This window comes from Apodemus sylvaticus, chromosome 4 (assembly GCF_947179515.1).
Source record: "Apodemus sylvaticus chromosome 4, mApoSyl1.1, whole genome shotgun sequence".
In the NCBI taxonomy this organism is placed as follows: Eukaryota; Metazoa; Chordata; class Mammalia; order Rodentia; family Muridae; genus Apodemus; species Apodemus sylvaticus.
Genome location: NC_067475.1, coordinates 35017673 through 35039351, shown reverse-complemented (window position 1 = coordinate 35039351; position 21679 = coordinate 35017673). Strand labels below are relative to the sequence as shown.

Sequence of the window (21679 nt, the reverse complement as noted above, 5' to 3'; positions counted from 1 at the left end):
AGAAAAAAAGATTTCTGGACATAATCTACAACTTATCTTTATGCATATGTTTTGCATGCATTTATGTCCTACATGTATGACTGGCATCTTTTTGAACTACTTTGTTTGTGATGGGGAAGCACAGGCATGTAGGAATGGGGCTCTCATCATATGCGTTTCAGGGACTGAACTAAGATCAGCCTCTGCAAAAGACATTTTTTTACCCTCTGAACCATCTTGCCAGGTTCCAAGAAATACACTTTCTAACAAGCTTTTGTTTTTAAAACTTTGTCTTCATATATAATACAGGTTTCATGAAAAAAAAAAAAACTTGCTATGTTAGTGTTCCCCAAGTGTTTAGAGCAACATCTAAAGATACTCTATAGAACTCTTATTAGGCTGGCCTTGAACCTACAGAGATCCACCAGATTCTGCTTCTACCACATCTAGTCCTAAATGGTCAATCCTTTACTTATTGGAGTTGCTTTAGTTATAAGCCTAGGAGAGTAAACCTAGAAACAACCTGTTTACACACACACACACACACACACACACACACACGAAATCACCCCATGGAGGAAAAAGAAGGGACAGGCAACTTGCCAGGGTACTTATTTTCAGAAGTGATCAGTTGTTGTTCCCTAGCCAATGACTGTCCTTGTGGGTCAGTGACAGAAGACAGCTGACCACAGGACTCATGCAGTGCACAGAAACTGCCATTCTTGCAAGTAATGAATGGGTCAAAGGCAGGGGAAGCAGTAATGGTGCATTACCTGAGAAACAAACACAACACTTTGTGGAGATTCCGATGAAGTCTACGATGCCAGTCCTTCATAGGCACTTAATTACCTGAGTCTTGCTAATTTCTGTTTTCTTTTTTTTTCCCCCCTTTAGTATAGAATAGAGTTTATTCAGGGCATGGGGAAGGGAGTTAAGAGGGTAGTAGAGGCAGAGAAAGGCAGAGAGAGACTGTAGAGAAGTAGAGGCGGGGCCATGGGCACTTGGAGAGAGGGGAGGGGGATGGAGAGGAGGGGAAGGGTAGAGGAAACAGAGTAGGAACAAGAGGGGAAGCAAGAGCAGACTTCTGTTTTCTTTAAGGTCTGATTCTCAGACTCCCTCTAAGCTCATATTACCTGGCACATCCTCTAATTAAAATGACTATGAACGCCGGCGGTGGTGGCGCACGCCTGTAATTCCAGCACTCTGGGAGGCAGAGGCAGGCGGATTTCTGAGTTCGAGGCCAGCCTGGTCTACAGAGTAAGTTCCAGGACAGCCAGGGCTATACAGAGAAACCCTGTCTCGAAAAAACCAAATCCAAAAAACCCAAAAAACCCAAAAAACCCAAAACCAAAAAGTCTATGAAGAACAAACTCAATGCTTTTAAAATTCAACATCTTAATAAGAAACATTTGGTACAGTCTTCTGTTTAAAAGGAAGGAAGGAAGGAAGGAAGGAAGGAAGGAAGGAAGGAAGGAAGGAAGGAAGGAAGGAAAGATGAGAAAAAATTGAAGGGAAAAGCAAGTTACAGTCAGTTTGCATTTGATAGTCCTGCATTTTTATTTTTGTAATTATATATCTATTTCTTTTATTTTTTTAAAAGATTTATTTATTTATTTTATGTAAGCACATTGTAGCTGTCTTCAGACACTCCAGAAGAGGGCATCAGATCCCATTACAGATGATTGTGAGTCACCATGTGGTTACTGGGAATTGAACTCAGGACCTTCGGAAGAGCAGTCAGTGCTCTTAACTGCTGAGCCATCTCTCCAGCCCCATTTTTTTTTTTTAAAGATTTATTTATTTATTGTATGTAATATTTATTTCTTAAATAAAACCAAAACAGGGGCTGGAGAGATGGCTCAGTGGGTAAGAGCACTGACTGCTCTTCCAAAAGTCATGAGTTCAAATCCCAGCATCCACATGGTGGCTCACAACCATCCATAAAGAGATCTGACACCTACAGTGTACTTACATATAATAAATAAATATTTAAAAAAAATAATAAAAAAAATAAAACCAAAACAATTATGTTCAAAACACATTTATTTATGAAACCATGAAGTTGATTTGCATAATTTCAACAAATAAGGGTGTTCATTGACAAAAATCTGACACACAATGCGCACTTGTCATTAGAAGTCTTATTGACACATTGAGGAGCCAAGGTTTTTCCTTCTCTTTCTAATGCAGATCTCAGCACAACATCCATCCTGAAGCCCAGCACCAGGAACACTTCAGCAAGGGAAGCAGCAAAGTCTCAGTCTTCTCAGTCATACTCAGAGAACCGAATGTGCTGACTGGCTTGCTGAGTCTTAGCCAGTCTAATCTTCTCTGCTTTGGTGATTAGCTAGAAAGAAGGTGAGAAATTAGAACTCAGGAATTCCAAAATGAAAACAAGCATCACTCTTAAAGCCTTACCACTGGCAGGCTGAGGAATACCTTTAAAAGTTGGGGTAGAGAGACAAATGAGATTATTACATTCTGATCAAATCAATTTACAGAGAACTGGGAGATTTTTATGAAATAGAGCTTAACTCTTAGAAACCTCCATCTCCCTCCAAGTACGGTTCATTACTGGAAGTCTTTCACTAACCTGTCACTCAGTCCTCATTGTCCTTTAGCCTTTCTTAGGAAAAGCCACAACTTAGTATTTTGTATATCACCCCCCCACATGGATATTAATTACTAAGACTAAATGGTGCGAGACCCTTAATTATAGTGTGATGAAAGATTTATGTTATTTAAATGAGATAACACCTTTCTGGGCTGTGTACTTCTCAAGTTTGCTTTACAAATTGTTTATTGGCCACACATGGTGACTTATATCTTTAATCCCAGCACTCCAGAGGCAGAGGGATCTCTGTGAGTTTAAGGATAGCCTAAGCCATGCAGTGGGACCTTGTTCTCAGAAAAACAAATAAAAAAGGCAATAAAAACAAAAACAAACCCAAAACAAAGAACAAACTATTTATTGGAAGGATAATTCAAGCAGAGTGATGTGACTCTAGTGCACAGCAATTCTGTACACTTATTTACTGTTATTATTTTTTAAAGATGTATTTATCTTATGTATATGAGTAAACTGTGTCTGTCTTCAGACACACCAGACACATGGGATCCCATTACAGATGGTTGTGAGCCATCATGTGGTTCCCAGAAATTGAACTCAGGACCTCTGGAAGAGTAGCCAATGCTTCCTCCTAACCTCTGAGCCATCTCTCCAGCTCCTATTTGGTTGTTTGAGACAGGGTTTCTTTATATAGCCCTGGCTGTCCTGGAACTTGCTCTGTAGACTATGATGACCTCTTATATACAGAATTCTTTTTCTGTTTTGCTGAGATAGGATTTCTCCTGTATCATCCTCAGCTGTTCTGGAACTCACAATGGAGACCAGGCTGACCTTACCACATCTACCTTATGTTACAATTCATTTTTTTTTTTTGTTTTTTTTTTTTGTTTTTTGGATTTGGGTTTTTCGAGACAAGGTTTCTCTGTATAGCTCTGGCTGTCCTGGAACTCACTCTGTAGACCAGGCTGGCCTCGAACTCAGAAATCTGCCTTCCTCTGCCTCCCAGAGTGCTGGGATTACAGGCGTGCGCCACCACTGCCCAGCTTATGTTACAATTCTTTTGTGCCAATTACACATTCTAAAAGCATAAAATTTGCTTTAAAAAATGAAAAATTAGGATAAAAACTACAAGTAAAAAAATACAAGTTACATATTATATAAAATACAAGATATATGTATTTTTTTTAAAGGAGAAGGTAAGATTATTTGAAACACAGAAGACAACAGATTGAAACATTCCCAAAGCAGTTGCTACTGCTTTTCTGCAATGGGTCTCTGTGCTACCCAAGTTGGCCCAGAGATCACTCTTCTGTATCCTGAGTAGCATGGGACTGCGGGTACAGCCAGCCAGCAAGGTTTCCTTAGCAGAAAAAAAGTTCTCTATTAGTTTTAGGGGATCAGAAGTGCAAGGCCTTTTTCAGCTACACAGTGAGCTTGAGGTCAGATGAGATACCAGGAACCATGTCTGAATCACTCAATCACGAATCAAATCTGATGACGGGAGGCCAGGCCAGGATTCAATTGAAACACTGTTTACAAGTGACAAGAATAAAAATTGTGGCTAGACTACCTTACTAATGATAAGTTCCCTAACAGGAATTCTGCCTTTAGCTGGGTAATATCCAGCAGTAATTCCAATAAAAGTCCATTTTGATTAAAAAACAAAGCCAAACATCTAAAAAGTGTGGGTGGTGGGGGAAGTCTCTGGGATAAGGAAGCTCCTTCCTTGGGACCCATGGGGTAGAGAGAGAGAACACCCTGCCCTTTAAGTTCCACATGCAGGCCGTGGCACAGGCACATCCACATGAAACTTAGAAATATAAAAGAATATTTAAACAGCTGAAATGAAGAAATAAAAGGTCTTATTTTGGGGCTGGGAGCACTCCCCCAGCACCATAAGACCCTGGCTGATTCCTGACTTGCAAGAAGTCAAAGTTAAAGCACGTCCCATCAAGCTCTGGAGCAGAAAAAAAAAATCATAACTTCCTTATGTGCAGAATCCTTTGGAGTTCATTTACACGTGCCTGATTGTCATATGTGACATCTGTGTAGAAAGTAAACCCACCTCTCACTGATCTACTTGTCTGTTTTCTGACCTCTCATGGACACAATGAGCTGTCATATCAGGAAGGAAACATGTCAGGACCACTGACATTTTTGCTTGCCTTTGCTTTCTATTACCCTTAATAATTCCCATTACTTTAGCCTAGAATATTACACTTCTGAATTTTCTTGAGTGGACGTGCAAGCTACCTGGTTACTCTTCTGTGCCACACAGAATTGCTTATAAGCAAGCCACGAGAGAACAGGGGACTGTGTTATTCATGCCTGTCACTCTCTTTGTAGCAACACAGAGCACCAATCAGCTCCAGCAGGTAGTCCAGTGGCAGAGTGAGCACTCCTTAACACCCCTAAGGAAATGACTTCAATCTCCAGCACCAGAAAACAAGATTAGCAAATGGTTAGTTGTAGTTCCCTTTCTTCTAGCTGTGTGGCTTCAGTTGTTCCTGCCTAGGTCATGCTAACAGCCCTGAAAATGAAGCATGTTAGCTCACAAAGAGTAACTGTTCTGTTTTTGTTATTCCAGTTTAATTTTATAAAACAATAGGCAATGTTTATTTCTTTGCTTGAGACTAAGATGAATATTAATGAATTTCTAAAATTAAAAAATAAAATGTTTTAATTACCAGTTTAAAAAAGTATAGCCAATTCAAACAAACCTTCACACCAATTAGAAGAATATTACTCATTTGTTCTGGATTACTGACATTAACATCTGAACACCTCTAACAAGTTCTGAAATTCACACCTTCAAGAAGAGAAAGCCCCAAGGAAGGAAGGAAGGAGGCCTACCCATCTCAGCACGAACCGTCTCCACTGAAGAAAAAACCTGACAAAGACCAACTTTAGCAAACTGTCAATCATCAGAAATGCCAAAGGAGGAAAACCACGCCAAGCCAATATGCACAGGAAATCTGAACCAAGTCTTTCAAAGTTCTTAACAGTCTACTCGAAATACTAAGACTACAACAATATTCAAAATAATCATTTGCTTTCAAAGAATAAATGTCATTCTCAGTGAGCTACATATATTATCATAGGAATAAAACTGTTGACTGGATCAGTATGCTTTACTTATTTCAGTTTGCTCATGCTACTTATTATCATAAAACCCAGCAACGCTCCCATTGCCATCAGGAACCTCACGTGTATCAAGCCTGTACAGAAGGTAAGTTTTCTACAGGCACTCATCCCCAAACTACAGACCCAGTAGCTCCAAATCAGAACCGTGTACATTTAAAATGCAGTTACATTTATAGATCCTTGTGAGCCAACAGCCTTAATTTCATCCACTTCAGAAGCAGGACTCTCTAATAGGAAACTCAAAGTGAATTTACCCTCATTTATTCCTGTCAGAAGATGCACATAACCACCCCTTACCTTTTCTGTGCCTCTTTTCTTTTCCCGAGGTTGGTTAAGTTTGGCCTGTCTATCTACTAAAATCTTCTGCCAGTACCTCTGCTCGTGATCACCTTAAAAAGAAGCAAAAGCTCTGATCACAGAGTGTAAAGATACACCCACACTCTACCTCACCAGCATGAGTGCTTGGGGGAAGAAAGTTAGCTCCAGCAGTCCAATGCAGAACAAGTAAGATAATGACTGTTTACTAGAAAAGCGATCAGGTTTTACCAGAAAGGATCTCCAAGTTCCAACAGTGCTTCTTCCTAATTTCAGCCTGTGCATTCATCAATGCCTGAGCATCCTCAGGGGTTTTGAATCGGGCATGGCATTCAGTATCTCCTTCTAGCAAATCAATGTAAACAACTTCTGAGATTGTGGCCAAAATATCCTATACAGGAATTAAGTATGAAAAGTTACAAATCATATTTAGGATGTTTGACAATAAATGAATGTGACCAGAGCTTGTCAAAATGTATTCTATCAAGCTACTCTGTAGTTGATGCGTAAATATATAAAATATACAGAAATACTCTTCAAATAGATTTACACAAAAATGAGAGACAACTTAACAACTCATCGCAAATTACTGTAGCTCATCCTCTTGGATGTGACTTTAAAATATGAACTGACAAGGGGCACCTGCTAAGGGTAAGATTTGTAGAGTGGAATATAAATGACCCATCTCTCAGCAAGCTGGAAGGAGGTTAGTGCCAGAAAATTAAAATAAAGATAGGGCTGGAGAAGTTGAGCCTCACTCACCTACACAGCACCATGTGTGACTTACAACTCAGACCCACTTTCAACACTTTACACAGACCAAGAGAAATCCTAAGGCTCTCGGGTAGGTTTACTGGATCACAGCACAACAGCTCTCAGTTTTAGATAAAATACCTAAGAAACCTTTCAAAGCAAGCGGAGGTCACCCAGCAAGGGAAGAGGTTTACCTATAACACCTGCTGTGAGGTCTAATTAAGGAGATTCCTGCATTCTTAATCAATTTTTTTCTCACACCAGGTTCTTCACAGAACACAATACATTTATGCAGGAATGTCACAGTAATCTTACTGTTACATTTCATTCATTAAAACTAAAGAAATAAAGAAACCCTGTTTAAATTTTTCTTGGCACAATCACTCAAATTCTTTTAAAATGTCATAGAAAAAATTTAGGAGATTTTGGACACTGTAGATTTAATTTACGGGTCTTTAGAAGACAGAAACTCACTCTTACAACACAATATTCTGTATTATAAGAACACCCTTACTGAAAAATGTTTCCTTAATCAATCAAGAAAAAAAAAAGGGCTGGAGAGAAGCAGACCTGGGAATCTTCCAGTGTTTTTATCTAGTTAATCATTACTAAGACACACAGCAAGAAACCAGTCTGTAGTAAGATGAGGAAATTGTTATGTATCTCCTATCAGTGTTAGGAGTTTTATAATCGACTTTTCAGATAGTTTAGAGTACCACAGTTGAAAAGATATTTAGTATTTATCCATTATAAAGTCAGGTTGAACTCCTAATTTAAAATCCATATAAGACAAATTAATCTGGTAATCAGTGACAAGCAACAGAGCTCAGCTTTTGTTTCAGAAAATTAAGTAATTACTACAGGTCTTTCAGCTGCTGCAGTACTGAATTCTTCTTTGTGTGCTTGGGACTAAATACAGGCCTCCACGCCTCCATGCTTGTAAAGCATTTGCTTACTGACATCTGTTTAGGTTATCAATCTAAATTCTGTATTGTTACTATATTTTCAGATGTAAACTAATAGGATTTGGGATTGACAAATATAGCTTGGTCTACAGAGTGAGTTCAAACACAGCTAGGAATACACACAGAAAGCCTATCTTAAAAAATCCTGCCAACCAATAAACAAAAAATGGAATTAAATATCTTTATCAATGGAAAAACTTTGAAAGCATAAGAATGAATACATATTATATTATTTCAACAACTCCAAGTTAGAATCACTTTATCATTTTCCACTGAACCACACAACCACTAACCGTTAGTGAAACAAGAAAGAAAGGTGTTCAGACCGTTTGATGTACACACGCCTTATTTCCTGAGGAATTTTGGGATTTAGAGTAAACCTAAGAGTTATCAGAGTTACCATGGACTCTACAAGTAGTTTATCAGAGAGGTACAAACTCTGACTGGAGTTGTTTTGTTTTCCGTACTATTTTGAAAACATTCACACGGAGTTCATAAATATTACCTTGACTTGTTTCCTGCCAGGTAGAGGCTCTCCACTCACAATCTTCACAATCACTCCAGTCACGAACTGTGGGCCCTGTGCACTGACCTTCTCCTGGGGGGCGCACTCCTGACCACTGCCTGCTGCTGTGAAGAAGAAGGAGACAGAGGCCATGTTCTCACTCTGGACATTTCACATGGGGAGCACTAATCGACAGCAGCAGCAGTGATTTCTCAGGCTAGTTAAAGGAACTTAGAACTGTAAATACTAAGGAATCACCTTGCTTATTGGCGTCAAAGGCATAAAATGTATTATACCTTCAAACCAAAGAATAAAACCTGAATAAAAATGTATGCCAATATAAACATAAGAATATTCGAAGTATATTCTTTTTTTAAAACAATTTTATCTTTTAAGGTTTATTTATTTTATTTATGAGTACACTGCAGCTGTTTTCAGAGGCACCAGAAAAGGGCATCAGATCCCATTACAGACAGTTGTGAGCCTCCATGTGGTTGCTGGGAATTGAACTCAGAAGTCCTGATGAGAGATCAGTCAGTGCTTAACTATTGAGCCATCTCTCCAGCCCGGAAGTTTATTATTCAAATGTGAGAATTTGTATTTGACTAATTTGTAAAAACTTTAAATCTTCCCTAACACCACAACAGAAGAGAATGGTGCTTGAGTGTGTCCCTGCTCGGCGCACTTTGTCCACTGAGCCTGCAGTCATTAGTCCTGCAGGCACTGCTCAGTAGCTCACAGGCAATGCAGGAAAGAAGCAGGCTATTAGAACCTACTGTGTAAGATAAGCCTTCACATATTTTCTTTACTTAAAACATTTCTTTGGTAATGGTTCAGCTTAAAACTGGGGAAGCACTCTATCTCTGCAATAAAACCATCCCTGAAAACACTGATAGACTAAAGCCTGCCCGTGCATTACAGGAGGTCCACCCTTCCCACTCCCCACTGCAGACTTACTGGGCGCTTTACAGTCTGTTTCCATTTCCGACTCTAGTTTTATTTGAGATATTGTTTTTTTTAGAGAAGCCATGCTAGCTTTTTGCAGAGCCAAGTACTCTTTCTTCAAATCCATCCATTCAGTCCTGAAAAACAAAAGTTGAGCCACTACAGTGACAAGACAATTCAACTAGAAATCTGAAGTTGATCTGAGCAGAATGTTCACAGTAACTCCAAGCCTTTCTTTTAAGGCATATATTCACATTATTTGTTAAGCCATAAATCTATCTAACAAATGCACAAAGAAGTTTCTCTTCTTTAACAGTCAAGGAAAATGCTTGAGTTTCCTAGTTGTTTCTAATATTTAACTGTAAAATCACTTTGAGTCACTTCCATTAAGTAAAAATCACTAAATCAAGCAACTAGAAGGGAAAGAGACTAAAATTCAAAGATTTCTCAAATTGCTTCCAATTTGAGAGATAACATTCCTTAGGAATTACTTGAAGCAAAAGGAATTTCTAAGAAGAAAAAAACACCCCATGGAAGCAATTTATTTATTTACATACATTTAACATGTAGATGTATCTTCAAACAGCTAGGGCTCGCCAGAGAAGCACAGTGGTCTCCGGGCTCAGTGGGAGTGCTCATTGTTACCCTAATCTGTGCCATCAAACAGGCAGATAGGAGATTTTTTTTTAAAGAGGAGGATATCTTGTGGTAATGGTTTTAGCAGTTAACATTGACATCTGTTTACTTCAAAAAAAGGAAGGAAAAAAAAAAATCCAGCCCCAGCCAGGTCCCCAGGATCTACTTTCCCTGAGAACTGATACATTAAAATAACAAAGGGTCTTGTAATGATTCTCTGAGATAGAAAGCCAAAAGGAATTCAGGAGTTGGAGTAGTATAAATAGAAGTGTTCTAAAGTCACTGTCTTTCACTCTCCAGGGAGAGGCCGAGATGCTTTGGAAGCCGGTCACGAAGGTAAAGAATGTAGGTATCCTGGGTCGTTTTATTTCCCGTGGGATTGCGCTTCTGTTTAACAACGTGCCTGGCGGGTGGGTTCCCTTCAACTTTAACATGGGAATGCTTTCTGTCTCATCTAAGAGTAAGTGCTTCCATGTTTTAGTAGAAGTGAACTCAAGGAACTCTTGGAGCAGAAAAGCTAACGTTTTAAGAGTCTGATGGGAGTCCCCCCTGCTTTAACATGGGGTTACCTGCTGTGTTAAACAAAAGCAAGTGCTTCCATGTTTAAGTGGGGGTGTCTTAAACTGGTCTACATTTTCTCTAAAGAGCTGTAGGTCAAGGGAGTTGAACTTTGAAAGACTGGGCTTCCCATCACTTAAACGTGGTTGTACTTGCTTTACAACTAAGAAAGTAAGTGCTTCCATGTTTTGGTGATGGTAAGTTTGCCTTGATATTCTCATGCTTTCGTAAAAACCTCGCTGAAATCTGCCTAAGGGGCCTCCATTACTTTAACATGGAGGCACTTGCTGTGCCTTAAAAAATAAGTGCTTCCATGTTTGAGTGTGGTGGCTCCTATGTAATCTTCACTGTGCTGCATATAAACAGACCAAGGCCATCACTGTTGCTAATATGCAACTCTGTTGAACAGAAATTGGAATTGCACTTTAGCAATGGTGACGGAGCTGTGTCGGTGGCCGCGGAGGACGGGCACTTACTTGGACAGCACTCTCAATGGGATAACCTCCTCGCCCATCTTATGTCGCTCCCTGTGTTTCTTCTTATGCTTCCTCTTCACCTTTGAGAGCGAGTCACCTTTACTGTCCCCCGTCTCCTTCTCCTCTTCAGTAGAGCAGAATTCTAAGTCTAGAGAAAAAAAAGACTCCTTAAGACTGCTGTTGTGAAGTAGCTAAACAACCCTGTGGCCCTGCTGCCTCGGTACCTCTGCTCTCCTTGGAGACCTCGGAGGCGGCTTGCCCGAGGCCATCCCTCGCAGCCCTTTTCTTTGCTTTTGGCCTTGGGGGCAGGCAGTCTTCGTCCTCTGCGCCGCTCCTCTCCCTCTTCCCCGCCCTGACATCAGGTAAGCTAGATGCTTCCGCCTTGTCCCGCTTTTTCTTTTTCTTTGCAGGTTGCTTTGGCGCTTCTGGGGTTTCTGCTTCTGAGCCCTCGGACGCAGTCCTGGGTCTCTTCGTGGCTTTACACGGCCCCGAGCTGCTGCTGTCTACAGCTGACTCTTTGGCTTGCACACTCTCTTCCTTCTTTATTCTGCCTTTTTTCTTTTTCTTTTTTTTCTTCTCTTCTGTAACATCATAGTTTATTATTTACTCCGCTTTAAATATAAACTTTTAGTTACTTGGCCAATCTAAGCAAGCACTCACCAGCTACTCGTAAGGAAGGAATGGGTTTGTTTTTCACGGTCTTGGGGAATATTCCAGGCTTTCTAGGTGCTTCCTCTGGTGGGTTGTTCAGAAACTGAAATGATGGCAAAATTCAGGTTATTCTTGCTAATCCTGTGTCTGTTTCTTTACCTTTCAGGGCCCCACAGAAGAAGCACATACCTCAATGGCTTTTGCTGCTTGTTCTTTTGTTTCAAACTCCACGAAGGCAAATCCCTTCGGATCCCCAGTAGACTTGTAATGTGGAATACTTATGTAAACCACATTGCCACATTTCCCAAATACTCTCTCAATCCAGCTATGAGTAACATTTTTGGGGAGTAACTCCTGTAATAAAGACTGGTGTGAACATTTTACACTTACCACATTTTACCAATAAATGGAAACTAATTTGTGTCATTTCTTACCACATATACTGTGCGTTCTTCCTCGTCCGTTGGTCTCTCACCTAGGGGTTTTTTCCTCCTGATTCTGGTCCCCTCTAAGTCCAACTTTATTTAAAAAAAAAAGTATAAAAGTTAAAGTCAGTAATGATGGCTGGCTGTGGGTGACTTAATGAAACAGGCTTGATTTACCTCTACCACAGATGAGCTCTTCAGTGCTCTGGCTATTAGCTTCCCATCAGTTGTCAGCTTCTTCATCTTGTTAAAAGACACCAAGAGAGAAATGTCCACATCTGGTTTATGTAAAATGGAGGTGTTAATTAACAGTGTAACATAAATATATACATACAGTGTAATATAAAGTGTATGCATACACAAGTTCAATGGCATAAGGTAATATGTTTCATGTGAGTGAACAGGTCTCAGAATGCACTGGTTCCCTCCTCCCCCCCCCCCCCCCCCCCGTATAAATTGAGTTCCAAGTTCCTGAATTTACAGTGACTTAAACTTACATCCATCTCTGGATTTTTCAATTTGCTCTCTCAGGAACTTGTCCTTGTGAAGGTTTGCATCTCCAAACCAGAAGTCCACCTGCTTAGCAATATCTGCAAGCACCTGTTTAACCCGTGATCGCTTCTTTTTTTCTTCTTTTCTCTTCTCGGTGCTTTCTTTCATAGTTGTTTGGTTTCCAGTTTCCATTCTGAAAGTCATAAGCAAGGCTAAAGTGAAAGTGTTAACTCAGCCTGGAGCTGCAGAGGAGGCTGCTGCAGCTGCTTACTTGTGGTGATAGCTAATGCTTGTCAGCTGAGGCTTCCTGCTGCAATGGTTTCAAAGTGATGAGTCAGTAAGCCCTTGATGCATCTCTCTGAAATTTCAATAAACATCAATTCCATCAGTCAACTTGGCATTTTCACATGACGTTTTTACAAGTGCACATTTTGAAAGTCTACAAGTAGTAAACCAACTAGATATTTTAAAAATGTGAGTTCTGCATCTCATTCAAGTGGAACTTCAATGAGCTCAGTGCCTGCCCAAATCCCAACAGTTTCCTGACCATATCAGGCTTTACGTTTGCCTATATGGATCCTTCCACTCTGACTAGAATCCCACCTTGGCCTCCCTCTATTTACCCTCTCTGAGGGTCCTGACTATTCAGTCCTGGCCTCCTGACCTCACACACTCAATAGCTCCATATTCCAACTGCCAATCACACACTTAACATCCTCACTTCTTCATTTAGAGGTTATCGAAAACTTAACCAGTCACAAATAGAATTCTACAAATTTAAGATTTTTACACCGTTGAAAAATAACAACTACAAAACTGTAAAACCAGAAAACAGTTCCTCATACTCTATAGTCAATTCAATTCACCAGCAGTCGGACTAGCACTGGCTTTAAAATATATCCTGAACATAAACACTTTTCATTTCTAATAAGTTAATTGGTTCAAGGTATTATCACGTTTCACATGAACTATTCCAAGATCTGTGAATGTCACCGTATAAGAGGTTTTTTTCTTTCATCCAACCTAAAACAGTCCCGTGGATCTCAATCTGAACTATCCCCTAAACTAGGCATAGAGGTACACACCTAAACCCCAGCACTCCTGAGGCACTGCAGGTGGACCTCTGTGAATGTCTTGTTCTATATAATGAAAATAAGGTATTAGGTATTTCAAGTTCTTTTCTAAGATGGTAAGGTATAAACAAATACAAATACAGACTACAGTGAGCAGAGCAGGCTCCATTGCTAACTTAAATATAATGGTCAGACTTCTAGCTTTCTAGTTGTTTTCGCTGTCAAGCCCATCCACCATCTAAGGCAGTGGTCCTCAACCTGTGGGTGAGACCCTTTGGGGCCACATATCAGATACCCTGAATATCAGATATTTACATTACTATTTATAACAGCAAAATTACAGTCCTGAAGCAGCAACAAAATAATTTTATGCTTGGGGGGTCAGTACTACATGAGGAACTGTATTAAAGTGTCACAGCATTAGGAAGGTTGAGAGACTCTGATCTTCGGCAAAGTGGAATCCACAGCTACACTACTCTTCACCCACTACATCTATTTCCCTTAAGGGTTACTTTCGTAGCTTAGCATATTCCAGCTCAGGATGATCAAATACACCTTCAATTTAGAACAAGTTACAGAACAAACAGAAAGTCACACAAATATAGAACAACTTAGCTTCCCTACTCCAGGCCTAAAGAAAAACAGTTAGTTAAATGGCTATACCTTAGTTTCAGAGCTCCCTCATCTTTATCCACTTTCTGTCTGTCTGTCTGTCTTGATGCTAGGAACAAGAATTAGACCCAAGGCATTCCACATTCTACCACTGAACTATTCCTCACCTCAGCCCTTGCTATACTCCTAACCCTGTTTGTACTTTCCCAAGGTCCTGTAGTAATGAATAATTATATTGCCATTCCACACAAAAGAAATGTATTCTTTCTGACCCAAATCTATTTATCCTCACTAATGCTAACACTATAATCCAACAAGTAGACCAAACCATGTCTGGATGTGTTTGGAACACGTTTTCTCATTTCTGTGGTCCATAAAATGTGGACACAAATCTGTTAAGATTAATTAAAGAAAATGTAATTTAAGCACTTAGAAAAGCTGCTGTGGAAAAGTCTGCAGGGATGTGGTTAAGAATACCTACTGCTCTTGCAGAGGACACAGGTTCAGTTCCTAGCACTGACATCAAAGCTCATAACCTCCTATAAGTCTGGTTCCAAGGGAGATCCAAAGCATTCTTCTGACTTCTGTGGGCATATGGTACACACACATACATTCATACATCCACACATATATTACATAAGTTAAAAAAAAAAAGACTCTCAGGCTGGAGAGATGTCTCAGCAGTTTAAAGCACAGACTGCTCTTCCACAGGTTCTGAGTTCAATTCCCAGAAACTACATGCTGGCTCATAACCATCTGTAATGGGATCTGATGCCCTCTTCTGCTGTGTCTGAAGACAGCTACATTGTACTCAAACAAAATAATCTAAAAAAAAAAAAAAAAAAAAAAAAAAAAAAAAAAAAAAAGAAGGAGAAGGAGAAGAAGAGAAATAGCTGCTGTGGAAAACATGATGCCGTGTTATTTTTTTTTAAACCAATCTTTCACTAAATCCTCTCAATCTGATCTTTGAATTGGCTCTTACCCCCATTTAATGTTTTCCACACCTGCTATTAGAATATAATGAGTTTATAATATGCACTAGAAGTCACCTATCTTTTACAGAAGTTTGTGTCACCTGTTTATAACACTGATATGCTTTATAAAGGTTATGTCTTATATTTTTTTGTATTAAGCCTAGCTTTTAGTGGCTGAGCTATCTTTCCAGCCCATGAAGGCTATTTCTAAACTTGCAACATTAGTAATTCCTTATCAGTTTTTTGTTTGTTTATTTGTTTGTTTTTTTGTGCTGTCATACACCCAATTTTAATCCCAGCACTTGGGAGGTCTCTGATTTTGAGGCCAGCTTGGTCTACAGAGTTTCTGGAAAGCCAGAGCTACATAGAAAACCCTGTCTCCAAACAATCAATCAATCAAACAAACAACATCCATCCACAAAACTCAGTCTTGAACAAAGAACTTATTGGGAAGCAAGGCCAGATAATTATATACATTGTTTTAAATCTTGACAATCCTACTTGGTAGTTTCTTTCACCTTTTCAAAGGGAGGCTGAAAGGTTAAGTAATTTATTTAGTCAATGCTAGGTAGGTAAGCAAGCATCTGTTTGACTTTTACACTACCTTTTAGTAGAAGCTTCTAATTCATAGTAGAAGCTTCTAATTCATAATTCACATTATATTCTGACCCAGAAATTCTTTTTTTCTTTAAAGATTTATTTATTTTATGTAAGTACACCGTAGCTGTCTTCAGATACCAGAAGAGGGCACCAGATCTCTTTATGGATGGTTGTGAGCCACCATGTGGGAGCTGGGATTTGAACTCACAGACCTTTGAAGAGCAATCTTACCTGCTGAGCCATCTCTCCAGCCTCCCAGGCCAGCAATTCTTAATCTGAAGTCCCTGACACTTCTGGGGGTTTAAAGACATCTTAGGAATCCATGAGATGTTATAAGACAAATTTTTAAAGAAAAGGTAAACCATGCTTGTACAAATATAAATAAATATGGTAAATTTAAGTGGGACAAATCCGTTTAAAGGAGAAAAGACAGATCAATATAGAGTAGAAAGTTGAAATGAATGTTAACATATACTGGTCAGGGTAAGGACATCCTACTTGGGCAAACATTGTTTTCATCTTTCCGTTTGTAACAAGTTACAAAGTTGTAACACTGTTCAAAGACAGTGAATGCCTAGATAATCTGGAAGTAAGCTATGCTAGATGTAAAGCAACCCCCCCACCTTTTTTTTAGATTTTAAAATCATAGGTTTTGCTTGTAAAATCACACACAAAATGTTTCCAAAATTTCCAAAGGTACTCGACGATAATATTTTTCAGGCTATGAACAAAAAGAAGCGTACACAAGAGATTGAGAACCTAAATTGTAGTCATGGCAAACCGCTTAGCGGTCTGGAACTTTGCTTCAAATGAACCTTTTAGTGTGAATGTTTTATGAAGCCATTTGATTTCCCTGCACCACCACGGCTTCGAAAGACTACTAAAGGGTAGTCTTACTTTTTGCGGACTTCCATTCTCAATAAAATCTCCACTCTTATTTTCTCTTAATTTCTCAAAAACGCACTCAGAACTTAGACTCTTTATTTATTAGTAGCCCCTTCCACAACGGCATTTTCTCTAAAGAGCCGACAGGACGAAAGACTAGCAAAAGTAAGAATTTTAGATGCAAGTTCTCACAACTGATGTCCTTTGGGAAGACAACCTGCCTAGCACCCACAGTTCCTCTGAGCAACCCTACTTCCGCACAGACTCCCCGCCCCCCTCCAAGCCGGGCGTGCCCCAAACACCCCAACACCAAGCTCAGCCCGCCCCCTCGGTACAAAAATTGGAATTGCAAGGGCCGCCAGGGAACTGCGCGTGCGCACTGAGTACGGAGCCCAACCAACGGAACAGTGGCGAGGGGGGCGGGGTGAGCCGGGCCACAGAAGTAGGGTGGACTTCAGGAAACCCGACTGAGAGGAGTTTACACCTCACCGGGACCGAGAGGCTCTACAGGCCATTTGTGACTTACTCCGTGCACGTCCCCAGATCCACGGTCAGCGCTTGTGTTCTTCCACGCTTTCCGTCTCCCGACCCTTGCAGTCGGCGGAAATTTGCGTCATCCGACCAGCGACGCGCTTCTCTCAGCCCACTACGGAAAGCCGGGTCCGAGGGCCTGTGTTCTTCGCGACGTCATAGGCGACGCGTCGCGGGGGCGGGAAGTGGGGCGGGGGTGGGGGTGGGAGAGCGGCTGGGTGACTGCGTTTGGATGCGGAATTCCATTGGTGGTTTGGGGAACGGCGGGCGGTGGGGCCTCAGCGGTGTCGTCCCTGCTTGATGACGTCACGAAAGTTCGCGGGAGAAATTCGAAAGTGGAGTTTCTGTCATTGAGCAGGTGATGTGGAGACTTTCTCTCTGGTGTTCTAGGCAAGAAAGGTGGATAGAACCGGGCGGTGGTGGCGCACGCCAGTAACCCCAGCACTCTGGGCGGCAGAGGCAGGCGGATTTCTGAGTTCGAGGCCAGCCTGGTCTACAGAGTGAGTTCCAGGACAGCCAGGGCTACACAGAGAAACCCTGTCTCGACAAAAACAAAAAAACAAAACAAAAAAAGAAGGGCGGATAGAGCGGGCGATTTGGCGCGATTGGGAGAGCACTGGACACTGACTCGCCTCCACAGAAGCGGCCCGCGAGGCGCCGTTAGAGTGCAAGGTCCATCCCGGCCCTCATGGAGGCCCATCCCGGTTGTGGTTGTTTGTGGGACTGACAAAGGACCAAGGGTCCATTATTATTTAGTGATACGAAAACTTGATTTGTCAAATCTTGGCAAGTAAAGCTATGATTCTTTTAGGTATTTGTACTGATATATGTAATTTAACAGGCCGTTCGTGGTTTAGAAAGGTTAATGGTTTGGGCGATGCTGTTCTGAGCTACTGTAACAATTTTTCTCTAAAAGCAAGGTTATTCCACGGCTTCCTGCTGTCTTCATGGAAAGTTCTCCTTGGTGTAACAGAAAGTCATATACATCCGATTGCTGTGACTCCCGCCCCACCCTCGCCCTCTACTGCTTCACCTGTTTTGTGTTACTCCGGGATCAGGCCTCTGCGCCTACCGTTTCCGGGTTGGGAGCCACCCATCACTGAAGAGGGGCCACCCATCACTCTAACGGCTTGTTAGAGCCGTTTGTTGGGCTCCAGAGCCGGACTTTCTAATGTAATAGATGAAGGATAGGACTTAAAATGTTCATTACTAACTAGTTGTCAGGTCATGTCCCTGGAAACACTTGAATTTTTTTTAAATTTATTTATTTATTATTATATGTAAGTACACTGTAGCTGTCCTTAGATACCAGAAGAGGGTGTCAGATCTCAATACAGATGGTTGTGAGCCACCATGTGGTTGCTGGGAATTGAACTCAGGACCTTTGGAAGAGCAGTCAGTGCTCTTAACCACTGAGCCATCTTTCCAGCCCAAAACACTTGAATTTATGTGTGCTCATGTATGCTACTCTGGCATATTCAGTTCACCATCGACGATTTCAAGATATCAAAATTTGGCCTTATATTTTTAAACAGTAACATGATAGTTACAGTAGCTGCTGCAGCACTGTCCAAGAGATTTTTCTTCCTGGGTGTGGTGGTATATTGCTTGTAATGTCCCAGCTATTCCAGAGGCTAGGACAGGATTGTACAACTTGGCCAGATCCTATTTCAAACAAACATAAAGGACTGGACATATGTAAGCACTATACCTACTTTACATGAGGCCCTTTTGTCAGCCCCTAGCACTGGGTAAAAGGCAGTGGTGGCGCACGCCTGTAATCCCAGCACTTGGGAGGTAGAGGCAGGCAGATTTCAGAGTTTGAGGCCAGCCTGGTCTACAGAGTGAGTTCCACGACAGCCAGGGCTACACAGAGAAACCCTGTCTCAAAAAATCAAAAAAGAAAGAAGAAAGAAAGAAAGAAAGAAAGAAAGAAAGAAAGAAAGATTCCTTGCAGAGGAATTATATAATGTATGAATGTATGTTTGGCTTGGCTCTAGGATGCCTGCTATATTGACTAAGGTATATAGTCAACCCTCTGTATCTGTAATTTCTGTGTCTGTATTCAGCCAGCTGTAGATGGGAAATAGAAAAAATTGTTAGTACTGAGCATACAGAATTTTTTTGTTATCATTTTTTTCTTTTTGGACAGTATCTATGTAGTTAGTCCTGACTGTCCTGGAGGCCTGTGGGTAGACCAGGCAACCAGGCTGGCCTTGAAGTCACAGAGATACACCTGACTGTGCATCCTGTGTGCTGGAATCAAAGTGTGTTCCACCAAGTCAGGCTTGATACCATTTCTTTTTTTTTATTTTTATCTTTTTATTTTTATTTATTTATTTATTTATTTATTTATTTGTTTTTGTTTTTTTCAAGACAAGGTTTCTCTGTATAGCCCTGGCTCTCCTGGAACTCACTCTGTAGGCCAGGCTGGCCTCGAACTCAGAAATCAGCTTGCCTCTGCCTCCCAAGTGCTGGCATTAAAGGCGTGCGACACCACTGCCTGGCTTGATACCATTTCTTAAACAATACAGTTTAATCACTATTTTTATATCATTTACAATCTACTAGGTATACATAATCTAGAGATGACTTAATTTATGTTAGAGAATGTGCACATGCTCCTATATTATATGCAAAAAAACTATGATTTTTTATATGTAAAGTCAAGTGGCTGGCTCCAGATACTGATATTTGTGGCCGTGAAACTAGTTCTTGGATGCCTAAGGAAAAATTTTTTAACAGGAAAAATTTAAGACACAGGGGGGCCATCTTGTGGTAAGTATAATGATTTAGAAAAAAAATGAATTTGGGTTCTAAGGAGCAATACATGTTGAAGGAAAACCCAATCCATTTTCTGATATATAACAAGGCACCTGGAGCCTGGCGGAGGTGGCACACACCTTTTTAATCCCAGCACTTAGGAGACAGAGGCAAGCGGATTTCTGAGTTTGAGGTCAGCCTGGTCTACAGAGTGAGTTCCAGAACAGCCAGGACCACACAGAGAAACCCTGTCTCAAACCTCCCCCCCTCCCCCAAATAACAACAACAAAAAAACCACAACAAAACAAAACAAAAAAACAAACAAGGCACCTGAGATGTTTACGGATTACTAGTAACTATAAATCTTACTTCATTTTACCTTTACTTTTCCATTGTGTGGTGTCACACAGTTCTGTCTGACATGACAGATACACTTTTGTTTCTCTTGGTGGCATCATAGTCTTGGAATTGTTTGGTTTCTGACTCCAGTCAGGATTTATTGAAAAACTTTATATTTGATATTTATTCTTTTTTTCAGGGTCAATTGATTTTTTTCCTTGTTGTTTTTCATTTTAGAGGATCTAAATGTTGAATAAAACTGATTGTTTTCTGGACCTGACTAGTTTATAATCTGAGAAGAAACAATGGAATGTCAAGAATTTATTGTAAGTCTTACTACTACTACTACTACTACTACTATTTATTTATTTTAATGGGAGAGGGTGAGAGACAGGATTTTCTGTATCCCAGTCTGGCCTGAAACCCTTAATGAAGTTGAGGATCATCTTGAATTCCTGATCCTCATGCCTTTTTCTTCCAAGTTCTGGGATAACAGGCTTATACCACCACATCCTGTGTGTGCGGTGCTAGGATCAAATCCTGTCTCCTGCAAACACAATTGGTTAAGCACTGTACTAATTGAGCTACATCCCTAACTCCTAAGTCTGACTAATTTTTTTCCGTTTGTTTGGGGTTTTTTTGTTTGTTTGTTTGTTTGTTTGTTTTTGAGACAGGGTTTCTCTGTGTAGCCCTGGCTGTCCTGGAACTCATTCTGTAGACCAGACTGGCCTTGAACTCAGAAATCCACCTACACCACTATTGCCCAGCAAGTCTGACTAATTTTAAAAATGTTTTCCTTTCTCACTCTCTTCCTTCCCTCTCCTTTTATTTCTTCCCCCAGTATCTTGCTACCATTGCCAGATTCATCAAAACAAGAAGAAACAGGGTATAAAATTAAGTTTGAATATCAGAAAAACAGCAAATAGTTTTCTAGTATAATTGTGTCCCAAATATGATACTGTATGTTTATCTTGAAAGCCTATTTCCAACTTATTATTTGTATATGCTATAAAAGTCATTTGTTAAAAACTTCATTAAAAACAATGTTTTTCCCTTCAAGACCTGTCAATGGTAGTTCTGTCTATAGTGACACATTATTTAGTCTTAAAACCTTTTTGTATTCTAAAAAAAATCAGACACTAAGTAACTTTTGTATGTAGAGCTTCTATTATAGTATTTATGCTAGACATAAAAGCATTTTAAAATATTAAAGAAGTAACATTACATTTTAATGTAAAGTACATTTTTAATGATAAGTAACTAAAATTTCTAAGTAATAACTATACTAGGAGAACACATTTACCAGAGTAGCATTGCTGATGTTTTCTGAAGATTACTAATATGGATGTATCCTTCTGTATGTGCACATGTGCGTATGTGTGTGTGTTTGCCATCCTCAGAAATGCCATCCGAGGCATCCTGTGTCTGCTTAGGATGCATTACCATGGCCAGCGTTTTATGCAGATTCTGGGCCTCAGAGTCAGGACCT

General features: G+C 40.3%; 2 protein-coding genes across 9 annotated transcripts in view; one reads left to right on the top strand and one right to left on the bottom strand.

Moving 5' to 3' along the window:
• Positions 1-2004: 2004 nt before the first annotated feature.
• On the bottom strand, positions 2005-17249 carry Larp7 (La ribonucleoprotein 7, transcriptional regulator). Of its 3 annotated transcripts, XM_052179287.1 has the most exons (14): positions 17084-17248; positions 12685-12771; positions 12419-12606; positions 12099-12199; positions 11931-12014; positions 11686-11850; positions 11506-11599; positions 11070-11426; positions 10846-10993; positions 9188-9312; positions 8231-8355; positions 6239-6398; positions 5990-6081; positions 2005-2326 (listed from the first exon to the last, which is right to left on the bottom strand). In XM_052179287.1, exons 3-14 carry the CDS (start codon positions 12603-12605, stop codon positions 2246-2248), a joined length of 1719 nt encoding a protein of 572 aa, XP_052035247.1. In that variant the 5' UTR covers position 12606; positions 12685-12771; positions 17084-17248; the 3' UTR covers positions 2005-2245. The 3 variants fall into 3 exon arrangements, with proteins under 3 accessions (XP_052035247.1, XP_052035248.1, XP_052035246.1); XM_052179288.1 differs by lacking the exon at positions 12685-12771 and having other exon boundaries at positions 8231-8352; positions 17084-17249; XM_052179286.1 differs by lacking the exon at positions 12685-12771.
• Positions 17250-17332: 83 nt separating this feature from the next.
• Positions 17333-21679, top strand: part of Zgrf1 (zinc finger GRF-type containing 1) — a 62190-nt gene continuing 57843 nt past the window's right edge. For 5 of the 6 annotated variants that reach the window (XM_052179282.1, XM_052179284.1, XM_052179285.1 and 2 more), the window contains exons 1-2: positions 17333-17446; positions 20428-20516. In XM_052179282.1, coding sequence (XP_052035242.1) covers positions 20496-20516 — 21 coding nt within the window. In that variant the 5' untranslated portion in view covers positions 17333-17446; positions 20428-20495. The other variant, XM_052179281.1, reaches the window with a different exon arrangement.

What these genes read in the sequence shown, in the direction of transcription:
- Larp7 (XM_052179287.1), bottom strand. Translation starts at nt 12,605, where the DNA reads ATGGAAACTGGAAACCAAACAACTATGAAAGAAAGCACCGAGAAGAGA. An exon ending in AAGAACGCACAGTATATGTG is followed by an intron (nt 11,851 to 11,930) that starts GTAAGAAATGAC and finishes TCTTTATTACAG; the next exon opens with GAGTTACTCCCCAAAAATGT. An exon ending in CTGGCAGGAAACAAGTCAAG is followed by an intron (nt 6,399 to 8,230) that starts GTAATATTTATG and finishes ATTCCTGTATAG; the next exon opens with GATATTTTGGCCACAATCTC.